The sequence below is a fragment of the Nanorana parkeri genome, unplaced genomic scaffold (assembly GCF_000935625.1).
Source record: "Nanorana parkeri isolate BGI_ZX_2015 unplaced genomic scaffold, ASM93562v1 scaffold1282, whole genome shotgun sequence".
In the NCBI taxonomy this organism is placed as follows: Eukaryota; Metazoa; Chordata; class Amphibia; order Anura; family Dicroglossidae; genus Nanorana; species Nanorana parkeri.
The window spans coordinates 273,380-285,180 of record NW_017307550.1 but is presented as its reverse complement, the minus strand read 5'-3'; the positions used below and the strand labels follow the sequence as shown (position 1 = coordinate 285,180).

Genomic DNA, 11,801 nt, shown 5'->3' with positions numbered 1-11,801 from the left:
ACTGGCTAATCACCCCCCTGCTCTAAATTAAGAAATAGTCAAGGCTTTAGATTTGTGGAGTTCTTACAGTATCTTCTGTATGCCTAATTTAGGAATCTAAATTTGTTTTTATGTATATTTAATGTTTGAACAGATTTTGTTGTCCAAGGCAAATTCCAGCTCTCATTTTATAACTTAAACAATGTACACATTTGCCCTTAAAAAACACATGTAAAATAATTTCAAGCAAAGCAACACACAAAGAATGTTTTAAAACAAAACACCTTCACTTTGATAGATTTCCTTTATTAGACTGAACAGAAAAGCCAGAATCATCATAAGGACCACTGCAACCCATGCACTGGCTGCACCAGTCACATACAGTAGGCTAGAAAGAAGAGGCTCATGATGGAGAAAAAAAAAAAAAGGAGTGCATTGTTAACTTGAAGTGCAAGTGCTTGAGATCAGCATTACCCATACCAGCCCTCAAACACCAACAGGGACCACCAAGAGCGCTGGTCTTCAAGACCATCTCACAGAATCATGTTCTGACTGGTTCCCCTTTCCTTTACCTGCTGTGCAGATGGCTGGAAAACAAACATGTTAGTGGCCTCGGTGGGATGAAGCTGGGAAATACAGAAGGCTGTATTGAAAAGGCACAGGATACAGGTGACAATATTAGAGAATGGCTATTTTAGTCAAGGCCATAATCAGCAGCTTCCAAACTGTTCTGCATGTAGAGCTTGGAAAATGCCAAGACGACTTCTGGCTCAGTGTAGGTTGCTGTGACAGCTGGGTCTTGTAGCATACGATCCTGCCAAGCTTTGACGTTTGGGGTCTCATCCACAAGACTAGAAAAAAAAATTAAAGTCACCCAGACATGTCTTGCACTAAATTTCTTTATGTCCGTCTAGCCAGCAGTAGTGGCCCATCTCCTTCCACATGACCACCAAAATAATCTGCCACCAGAGGTGCCTACTTTGTGTCCTTCTCCTGCTTCTCAATTGTAACATGTGCATGTCTAAAGAGATATCCTTTATATTAAAGATCTTTAGAAGTATAGATAAACTACTGGCAGGACAAAACATTGACGTTTAACCACATGCACAAAAAAGACCAGTCACCCTGAACAAGGAGAGAGCAGCAATGACTGGACTTTTTCGTTTTTACAGCTCCTGCACAGAGCCAAAGTTTCACACTGAAATACTGCCAGGATCCGGAATACACAAAGCACTCTAAGAGTCAATTATGCATACACATGGCTCTTATATGTAGAAAATATTTGGTTAGGCCATCATACAGTCATTTTTTTGTCAGAACAGGAGGGCTTTGAGCATATGAAGTGTGAAGTCTTTATTATTTGTAATATACTTTTTCCACTCCTCAGGGCTCCAGAGTTACAAAAGGGCACAAGGACTTAACACAAGTGTATTTTGTGGGCTCCTACATCAATGGGAATACTGATATCAGCATTATAAATGGGTTATATGCTTATTGGGGGCAACAGGGGTACTTAGGAGACATGCTTTTTGCAGGCCTGGGTGAGCTTCCTTACATCCTAACACTTTGGATGAAGCCAACACAAGTTAAATCTGGTAATAATGATTTCAGAACAAGCTATTCAAAACACAATGTAAAGTAAGGGGAGTTGGTTCTTACCTTTTTAATCCAAAAAGACCAAATTTCTCAAACCAGGGCCATACCATGTAGTCAATATAGGATACAGATTCACCACCAAAGTAGGGCGTGTTCTTCTTAATCAGAGCCTGAAGACAAGGCAAAGCAAAGACAGCAACATTTTAACAGTGGTTTTTACCGATTCCACTATTATCTTGGATAATAAAAATGTTAAACTACACTAAAATAAAGATACTGTATAGTGGATTTCTATTGCCATATTTAAAATTGAGGATTTGCTATCTTTGAGATAAATAAGATTTCATATTAATATTTTGTACTCTCCCAAATGCTCTTACCCTGATACTGGAACTTCTGGTTACAGAGAGAATCCCTCTGACCGGCAGTGTCGCGAGGGAGAATGGAGCCGACTTCACGGCCGATCAGGAAGCCGGGCAGCGAGTCCTCACCCTAGCCAATTGGGAAGCAGAAAGGCGGAAGCCGGCTTCACTTGTTGCTCGGCAACCTGGCTTCCTGAACAGGTTGCAGTGCCGCAAGGGAACATGTTCTTTCAATAGAACACTGGCTTCCCAGGCAATCTGTTTTGGAGCAGCAGAGGAAGTCAGTAGATTAAATGCATCTGGGCAGTGCTTACTGACATTACCCTGTAGGAAAGAAGTCAGGAGACTAGTGGAAGCCAGTTGGTGCAGGCTGAGTGGTGTAAGATATGAATGTTCATTTGTTTTTACATGCAAGTGCAATACTTTGTTTTATTAAAAAGGTGTGGTGTCTTGATTTTTGGATGGGGTACCAAAATAAATCAAAAAAGGACAGATAATCACCAGTAAATGAGAATTTTTCTTCAGCATTCGTACAACAGAGGGAATACAATTCAAAAGTGATTGACCACCGTACAGCTGGTCAAATCATCCAGTGACTGCAGAATTGTGATCTACACAATGGTGCATCACAAATTTGCCTTAATGGCACAATTCAGAATTACAGATTTGAGCTGATGTTTACTGTAGTTTTTGGATTTTTCACATTGTGGATTGAATTGCATATACAGAATAGCACTATTTAAAGATTTTTGATTGGGGGTCAATTTGATTGAGTTTCTGGATTTTTCACAAGGTGGACTGAGTTGGTACTGCCTGGCTGCTAGACCAGACCCCGCCACCTTTTCTCCCCTGGGCTTTGGCAGTCTAAAGGAACCATGATAGCATGTCTAATGTAGTCCATTAGACTTGAAGACACAGGAGAGAAACACAGCCAGAGCGGACAGGGGAGAGATGTGAGGTCACTGCTTCAGGACAGAGGATCGGGTGAGTATTTTAGGTAAATTTTTGCCCCTAGACCCCCCCCCCCTCACTCTGACACATATATACACACACACACACACACACACACACACACACCACAGTGCTGTACAGAGAACACTGAGCCAGTCACATCAGTCTCTGTACAGAGGAGCTTACACTTTAATGTCCACCCAGTCACGTGACCCGCTAGACACAGGGCTTAGTGACCCACCTGAAATCCTTCACATACCAGAGTGATCCTGAAGAGCCCACCATAGATGCTGCACAGCCCATCTGATACTCCCAATGGTGGGTTCTGCAGGGGTTTCAGGTGGGCTGGACAGTGCTGCATCTCCCTCTCTCCTTCCCAGTTCCTCTTACCTGCTCACCTGGCCTCCTGCCGCTGGAAGTGACGTGATGTCACTTCCGGCGGTCAGATGAGATGAAAAGCTGCGCCGATGGGGCCCCAGTCTGCTCCTATGCCTGTAAAAGGTAATGCTGGGGCCCGGGGCTGCTACGGCCAGCCACCTCCTGTGCTGCGGGGCCCGGCCGCCTCCTCGCGGCCGATACTCATGTAAGGGTCCCGGACGGACCCCTAAGGCTGTCCGGGCCCCTTACATGAGTATCGGCGGCACCCCCTCTGACGGCAGCCCTGTATGCGTGTATATTGAGATTACATGGCAAGTCTACAGTCACATTACAAACACAGGGCACATTACATTTGCAACAATAAACAAGCATGTTATCTATAGCAAACCTCTTCAAGCCACCCAAACCCAGGGAAAAGTCGACAGGGCAAGAAGGAAATTCAACTACCAGCCTGCTGTACTCCTAAAATAAAAAAAATGGACACCTAGGGCTTTATGTTGCAGCAGGAACATGCGTTTCTAAGAGTCTAGTGTGTTTATTTACATTTTGATTTACCCTTATTCACAAGCAGAATAACTGAGCCAAATGCAGTGTTCACCCATCATGCATTGTTCCCTCAAACAATAAGAAGAAAAAAAAAAAAAAAAAAAAACTTACCTCTTCCAGTTTTTTTAAAATCTCCAAGAACTTTGATTTTAATTCTGTTGTGTCTTCATTTTTTTCATGTGCAATGAAAATCTTGTAAAATACAGGTGTGACCTAAAAGAAAAAAAAAAGGATTAAGTTTAGGTATGCCCTTATGTCAGACAGGATCATAGAGGAGGATGATGTAGGATTTATATAGTGCTTCACAAAATATGGGGGGACACAGTACAATCATAATACAATTCCAAACAGGTGGATCCATACTGGAGAGAGTACAATCTTATAAAAGGCAGCAAATGATACAGTAAAGAATGCTTTTACCTGTACAATGCTGGGGGTTCTTATGATGACTATATGGATCGTGTTCTATGACTGACGTATCTGACAGCTTAATTATAACGACAGTGTACCAGTGCGGGGGGAGGTGTGTGTGTAAGTGTCTGATGATGCCAAGTGGAGGCATTTAAGGGACAGCTCCAAGATTTATTGCATTACATATCCTATGTAGTGCCATCCATGTGCCTGCATTCTAGCCTGCTATGGTAACATCAAAGAGCTTTATGTTTGATTCGGCCTTCAGGATTGGTGGAGTTTATAACAGTTTATTTTACTGAACAAGCATTTGCCTATTAGCCCTTTAGCAGTTATTGAGGATATTGTACAAGATCATTGGACTTGCTGGGCTCGTTAAGTTGAGTAGGTACGAATATGTAAGTACGCAATGCAAGGATCAAAAAAATAATAAAATGATAACATTGTCAGTATAGGGTGATCCTACGTAATTGTATTATAAAAATTCATCAAGGATCGACCTGTAGGTCAAACAAAACGAATAGTTCAAACATATGATACAAGGCGAAAATGATGCAAACAGGTGAAAATAGGAAAGAAAATAATAGTTACAGGGAAGGACAGAGATAGCAAGACAATAAGCGAGTGTGAGAGTGGACCCTGGGAGATCCAGTTCTTGATCATAGAGCTTACACAGTGAATCAAGGAATAGCGCATCTGTTAAGGACATGTAGGTTCAGAGAAAGGAGTTGAGCTCCGATGAAGGGGAGAAATGCAGCCACACTCCATTGGGACAAAAAGATATATGAGCAGCCAGGAGCTCTTCCATTCGCATAATATCGTTGACATGGCTGACCCATAGGGAGAGGGGTGACAATCTGTTTCCAAAAAAACGTATGCATTGCCTGTCTGTTCCACCATTTGCATGCGGTCATTAACCTTGTAAACTTTTTTGTGTGCACAATTTTTTACTGTTCTTTATAGAACTATTAAAGATCACTCTACTCTATGTATAGGCCATATCGCCCTCTACTGATCCATGTTTTACTTTTGGGGCAAGTAGTTTTGAACACATGGGGGATGATTTACCAGGCAAATAGAGTGTTCACTTGGCACTCTGAGAATTTAAAATAAAAATTAGCACTACACTTCTAGAGCCATCTAGGTTTCCTGTAATCTAGGTTCCCTCTAAACATCAAAAAAGTGTGAACTCCCACTGAGCATTTAAATGTGGAAAATATTGCATATATGCACATTATTCATTTTTATTTTTTTTAGTGCTGTGTTTATTATACCCCATCACTGGTGTCAGAGGGAGGAATAGTGCATAATTAGCATCATTGGGAGGAATAGTGCCCCATTGGTTGGCGACATTGGGAAGAATTGTGCCCTACAGGTCAGTTATGAAAATGAAGGGCCGTAGTCTGTAGATCACAGGTCTAAAATAAATGGCTTCCACCTCTGTATGCACTTTCCACCACCCACCAAAGTACATAAAGTTCTCATCATACATACTGCAGTGAAAGTTTCCAGCAACATCTTCTGTTCAGCTTTTGCATAAGGGTCAGATGGAATCAGCTTCACCTCAGGAAAGGCTTCATCCAGGTATTCACAAACAATTGGCGATTCATATATTATTTTCCCATCAGAAGTCTCAATGGAAGGTACCAGACCCAGAGGACTCTTCTCAAAAAACCAGTCTGGTTTGTTCTTCAGATTGATGTTTACCACTTCATGCCTACAATGACAACCCACAAGAAAAACAAAGTTAAACGTTGTATGCCACATACACCTATGCCCAACACAAGTCCAGTCTACAAGTGACTGATGTAAAATTTCCTTTATGATACAAGAAATAATGCCCACATCACAGTTGATAAAATCAAAATAAAATGTCAACTATGGTTATGTACTTAGGAGCCTTTAAGGAGATTTAAAGCCAAGTACTATACAAATTTTAATGTATGTGCTGACTAATATCGAAACACCGTCCCCATCAAACTTGAAGTGACACAATCACAAACTCAAGGCTGCAAGGAAAAAGGGGGAGGTGGGATGAGCTTGCTGTTGCTGCTACAACCAACTGGAACTTCTAACCTTGCTTAACTCCCTTTTATAGGTCTAGGGGAAAAGCCATGAGGAAGCACGAGCCCACAAGGTAGAACTCAAATAAAAAGCAGAAGGTGGGGGGACTAAACAAAATGGCTGTCAGAATCTCACGTGAGGGGGCATCACATATATGCTTCTGTCCCCTCTAGCATTCATTGAGATCTTTATCTGATGTACTCTTAAAGATGCAGTATGGATGTGCATGTGCTGTGAACCCTAGATCCAAATGTTTCCAGGGTACTGTTAATGCTACAACATACAAATACATTTTAGACAATTGTGCACATCCAACTCTGAGGCAACAGTTTGGGAAAGTGTCTTTTCTGATACAACATGACCATGCAGAAAGCTTGGTCAATAAAGACATGGTTTAACGAGTTTGGTGTGGAGGAATTTGATTGCCCTGACCTCAACCCTAAAGAGCACATTTGGTATGAATAGGAATGAGTTTAAGAGCCAGGCCTCATCACTACTAGACCTTACAAAAAAAAAAAAGTATTTTTGGCTAAATGGGCACAAATACCCACAGACCTAAATCTTGTGAAAAGCCTTCGCAGAAGAGTGGAGGCTGCAAAGGAGGAGGGGAACAATTTCATATTAATGACCATGATTTTGAAATGGGACGTCCAACAAGTTTATACAGCTTTGATGGTCAGGTGCCCATATACCTTTATATTTACATTTTGGAATAATGAAACTTTATATTTATTTTCCAACTTATAGATGATCATTTAGTGTGACTCAAGAACATTGTTACATACTACTAGCAGGGAATGTATCAGATCATCTTATCACTGACCAAATTTTCATGTTTTAATAGATGCCCTTCCTCCTCAGTGGGGTTGATTTACTAAAAGAGCAAAGACCATTCATGTCAAGTGACTAAGGTGAAGATATGTTCACGTTGAATATGGAATTGTAAAATAAAGTTTGTCTCTTGCGCATGATTTACATAGTAGGGGAAGTTGAATAAAGCCACAGGTCTATCAGGTTCAACCTATATAGTATGATGCTCAGAATTTCAATAACCCTGTATAGTTTGTGAACTAAGGAACTCATCCAAGTATATTTAGAAGCAGTTTGTTTCCTGCTGATACAGCCATCTGTGGAAGTCAATTACAAATTTTTACCACCCTCAAAAGGTAAAATACCTCTTACGCAGTTTATGATTATACCTCCTCCACTCCAACTTCTGGCTGTGCCCTCGCATCTTCCTCGAGGTACTTTCAGTAGTGCATTCCCAAAACTGCAGTCCCCATTAATGAGTTTGAAAAAGCTCAGTTAACATTTACTTTACCTACTGAAGTGTCCAAGGCTTTAGTAAACCAATTTTTTTCCAATTTTCAAACTGCAAAATGTACACTGTAAGAGGTACAGTATTTTATATACACAAATAATCCATAAGCAGCATATTTTATATACACAAATAATCCATAAGCAGCATATATTATATATCAGACAGTATGCATCTAAATGCCTTACTTGATTCCTTTAGCGGCCAGAACGAGTCTTGCTCTCTGGGCATAGGGGCAGAACCTCATACTGTACAGTCGAAGCAACCCTTGTGGTACTGGCCCTGGGGCGGCACTGCCTGTAATATAGAATGATCAAAAACTTCTAAAAAAAAAAAAAAAGTATGAATTTTACAAAAATATTTATATTTCACCTGGAATTGTTTATCGGTGCACACAAGATCAGTTAAAGTGACACTAAACTCAGAAGTTAAATCTTAAAATGCATTCAAGTACCCTAACTATTAACAAGGCCCACACACCTTACAATTTATCTGCAGATTTTCTATGGTCAGATGGAAAAGGTGCAACAGATTCCTCCATCTACAGTTAAAAGGAGAACTATGGGGTCAGTGTTTTTCCCCATGGTTCTCCTTAGGGTAACGGGAGGACACAAACTAGCGTCCTCCCGTTACCCAAGCTCAGTATACCGTGATCTACAGCTCACGGTATACTGAGACGCCGGAGCGGATCCTGACTCAGATGACGGGATCCGCCCAGCTGCGTGAGTGACAGCTGGCTCTGACTATCTAGAGGCACAGCCAGCTGTACCCGCCCCTCCCCCGTCCGTTCCGCCAGTCAGCGCTGGCAGATCGGAGTGGGGAGAGGGGAATCCAGCCCCTCCCCCTGTCACGGCAGAGAGCCGTGACAGGATCGAGAGACGAGTGAACGCCGTTACGTGTTTGCTCACCTCCCGATCTACTGAGCCGACCTGCGACAGTCTCATAGTCACAGGTCGGCTAGAACTATGAGGTGAGTGAAAAGCACTCATCTTATAGTTCTCCTTTAACTGTGTGGCTGGAGTAATCTCCACCTGGGCCAATCTGTTGCATTGTTTCCATGTGACCACAGAAAATCTGCAGATATTGTAAGGTGTGTGGGCAGCTTTACTCGGCTGTAGATCCTCAAATCATCTCTGTATTGGTGCAGACTAGGGATGAGCCGAACACCCCCGTGATTGGTTCTAATTCAAACTTTCGAACATGAAAAAAGTTCTAATTCGAACTTAGAACTCAATGCAAGTCTATGGGGGTAGAACTCAGAAAATTAAATGTCCCCATTTTGAAGCCTTATATGCAATTTACTGGCCATAAAAAGTGTATGGGGATCCAGGTAGTGCCCTGAAGGACAGGACAGGGCATACATACCTCTGCTCTCTCTATCAATCTTAATAAATCTGCTGTCACTAACTCCCTCTCTCTTTATCTCCTACAACACACTACTCAGGGCCGCGGTGTCAGCAGCCTTATATAGTGTGCGGCAGGGACTTAGCTGTGAGACATGATTGGGCAGAGTCATCATGAGTTTGCCCAATCATGGCTCTAAATGTGCACTGAGCCTGATTGGCACAGACTTGCACCTGCGGTCAGGTGCAAGACTGTAGCCAATTACAGTTTCGGAGGATGCAGTGCATTGTGGGATATTCCGCGGTCGAACGGACCGCGAACATCCCGCAATGTTCGGCGTTCATGTCTAAGGTTTTACCTCTTAGGCTGGGTTCACACCTAGGCGTATCGAATACGCGCGTTTGTTGCACGTTTTTATCCCCGCGTCTGAGGGCTCAGTGGTGTGGAAATCTTTTTTAAAACTACTTGTCCAAGGACTAAAGTGGGGGCCTGATCTACTTGTCCCTCATGAAAATCTACTTGTCCTCATACAAAAAGATTTTTTTTTTTACCATAATCGTATTTAGCAATGTCAAGAAGAGCTTCTCGTTGGTCAGTGACATCAGATGACTGCGCTGACCAACAAGTGCTTGAATTTTGAGGAGCGAAATTCAGATTACAATGGCACAGGTACAGATAAGTACACCCATACTGGCGGATGGGAAGGACCGTTCTCTGCAGTGGCTGACTGGCAACTTTTAGCCCAGGGGGCAAGTACAACCCAGAGGCCCATGGTGCAGCGACCTAGCCCCCCCTCAGGAGGGGTATGGACGGTATCAGAAGGGTTGGGGATGGTCTCAGCAAGGGGAGATGTGGACGGCGTTAGAGCTGTAAGCAGGCACCATGTGGTTCCCCAGAAGGCTGCCGTGAGGTCGCCAGCATGCATGGGACCTAACACAGCCGAATCAATTTGAAAAATTAAAGTACGGTATCGGTTTTTAGTATCAGGAAACTTTCACCAATACTGGTATCAGTGCGTCCCTAGTTTGAAGGCCTTTGTAGGTGTCAAAAATATGTAATAACACTAGCTAGGACTCTGTCACCCAGCATGCGTGCCCAGTCTTGCTCCGCTCCCCTTCTGCTTTTTCTGTGAAGAGTTTATAACGCAGAGTGCAGAAGTCAGCAGTGTAACGCAGAGTGCAGAGGTCTGTGTTGTAACAGAGTACAGGGGTCAGCAGTGTCATGCTGAGTGCAGAGGTCAGTGTTGTAACACAGAGTGCAGAAGTCAGCGATGTAATGCACAGTGCAGTGGTCAGAGGTGTAACGCACAGTACAGAAATCAGTGGTGTAATGCAGTGGTCAGAGGTGTGACAGTGCAGAAGTCAGTGGTGTAAGGCACAGTACAGAGGTCAGCAGTGCGATGCATAGCACAGAAGGCAGGGGTGTAACACAGAGTGCAGAAGTCAGCGGTGTGATGCAGAGTACAAAAGGTCAGTAATAACACAGAGTACAGAGGTCAGCAGTGTGGTGCAAAGGTCAGTAATAACAGTGCAGAGGTCAGCGGTGTAACGCACATTACAGAGGTCAGTGGTGTGACGCAAAGTACAGAGGTCAGTAGTATGACGCAGAGTACATCATTGTGATGCACAGCACAGAGGTCAGCGGTGTGATGCACAGTACAGAAGTCAGCGGTGGGATGTGCAGTGCAGAGGTTAGTCATACAGAAATAAAAGGGACTTACAGTTCTGATTTCCTGATTTAGGTGCTCTGAGACTGATCTCTTCTTCTCCTGGTGATGGTGGGGGGAGCAGCGAGGTTGCCTGCATGTCCAGCCGGCTCGTGGTGCCCTCCCTTTAGGTCCCGCGTAGCTGGCCAATTGCAGGTCTGCAGTCTCCCTCTCCCGCCTATGGCAGCTGAGGTGTGCGGAGGCAGGGGCGGACTGACAAAACATGGGGCCCCCTTGTGCTCCGCCCACACACAAGCCCCACCCACATATACATTCCTGCACCCCTATTCCTAAACTGTTCACTTCTGCACCCCCTGCATCCCTCTTCCTAAACTGCTTACCTGTGTACCCCCTGCTTCCCTCTTCCTACCTCTGCATCCCTTCTACACTGCTCAGCTCTGCACCCCCTGCATCCTTTTTCCTACACTGTACAACTCGGCACCCCCTGCATCCTTCTTCCTACACTGTACACGTCTGCACCCCTCTTCCTACACTACTTCATCTTCCATTGCTAACCCCCCCTCCCCCTACTCTCTGCTAAGCTCTCACCCCCTGCAGCTTACCTCTAGGTAGGACTCTTGCACCTGATACCATGGGCTGTTGGGGGTGCAGCCGAATGTGCTGGAAGTCTCCGGTCCTTCCAACGGCTGAAGGCACTCCGATTTGTATGCCCAGTGGATGGTCCCGCACCCCTAGCCATAGTGACAAGCTGATTGACAGGCACCTGTCTTCCTTCTATACAGAGGAGCCTGGGTTCCTGTAAGGAAGGAGGGGTGGAGCCTGCCAAACAACTGGTTACCATGACAAGTGGGCGGGACCATAAATATAGCCACAATGTGCAGAGCTACAAAGTCATGCGCTTACTTAAACTCCCTAAATAAATCTAACACCCACTCAGTGGTGTCACAAGGGGGTGCGGCCCGCACCCGGGTGACACCATTGGAGGGGTGACATCAAAATGACTAATAGTCATTTTGGTGTCACCCCCCTCTGAAAAGTCGGGCGCTCGGTCATGGACCGAACGCCCGACAGTATCAGGAGAGAGGAGGGGACCCGGCGGCATACCTTATCCCGCCGGGTGACTGTCCCCTCTCTCTGCTGGCGTCCATCACCAAGATGGCCGCCGGCAGGTATCGGAAGAGCGCCG

The 11,801-nt window shown here is 44.3% G+C and overlaps 1 protein-coding gene across 1 annotated transcript in view; it reads right to left on the bottom strand.

The window, feature by feature from the left end:
* Positions 1 to 647: 647 nt before the first annotated feature.
* Positions 648 to 11,801, bottom strand: part of LOC108797472 (glutathione S-transferase omega-1-like) — a 21,649-nt gene continuing 10,495 nt past the window's right edge. Inside the window, exons 2-6 of the mRNA XM_018569071.1 lie at positions 7,794 to 7,902; positions 5,718 to 5,940; positions 3,924 to 4,025; positions 1,639 to 1,745; positions 648 to 830 (exon numbers count right to left, since the gene is read on the bottom strand). Coding sequence (XP_018424573.1) covers positions 674 to 830; positions 1,639 to 1,745; positions 3,924 to 4,025; positions 5,718 to 5,940; positions 7,794 to 7,902 — 698 coding nt within the window. The 3' untranslated portion in view covers positions 648 to 673. The remainder of the gene's footprint in view (positions 831 to 1,638; positions 1,746 to 3,923; positions 4,026 to 5,717; positions 5,941 to 7,793; positions 7,903 to 11,801) is intronic.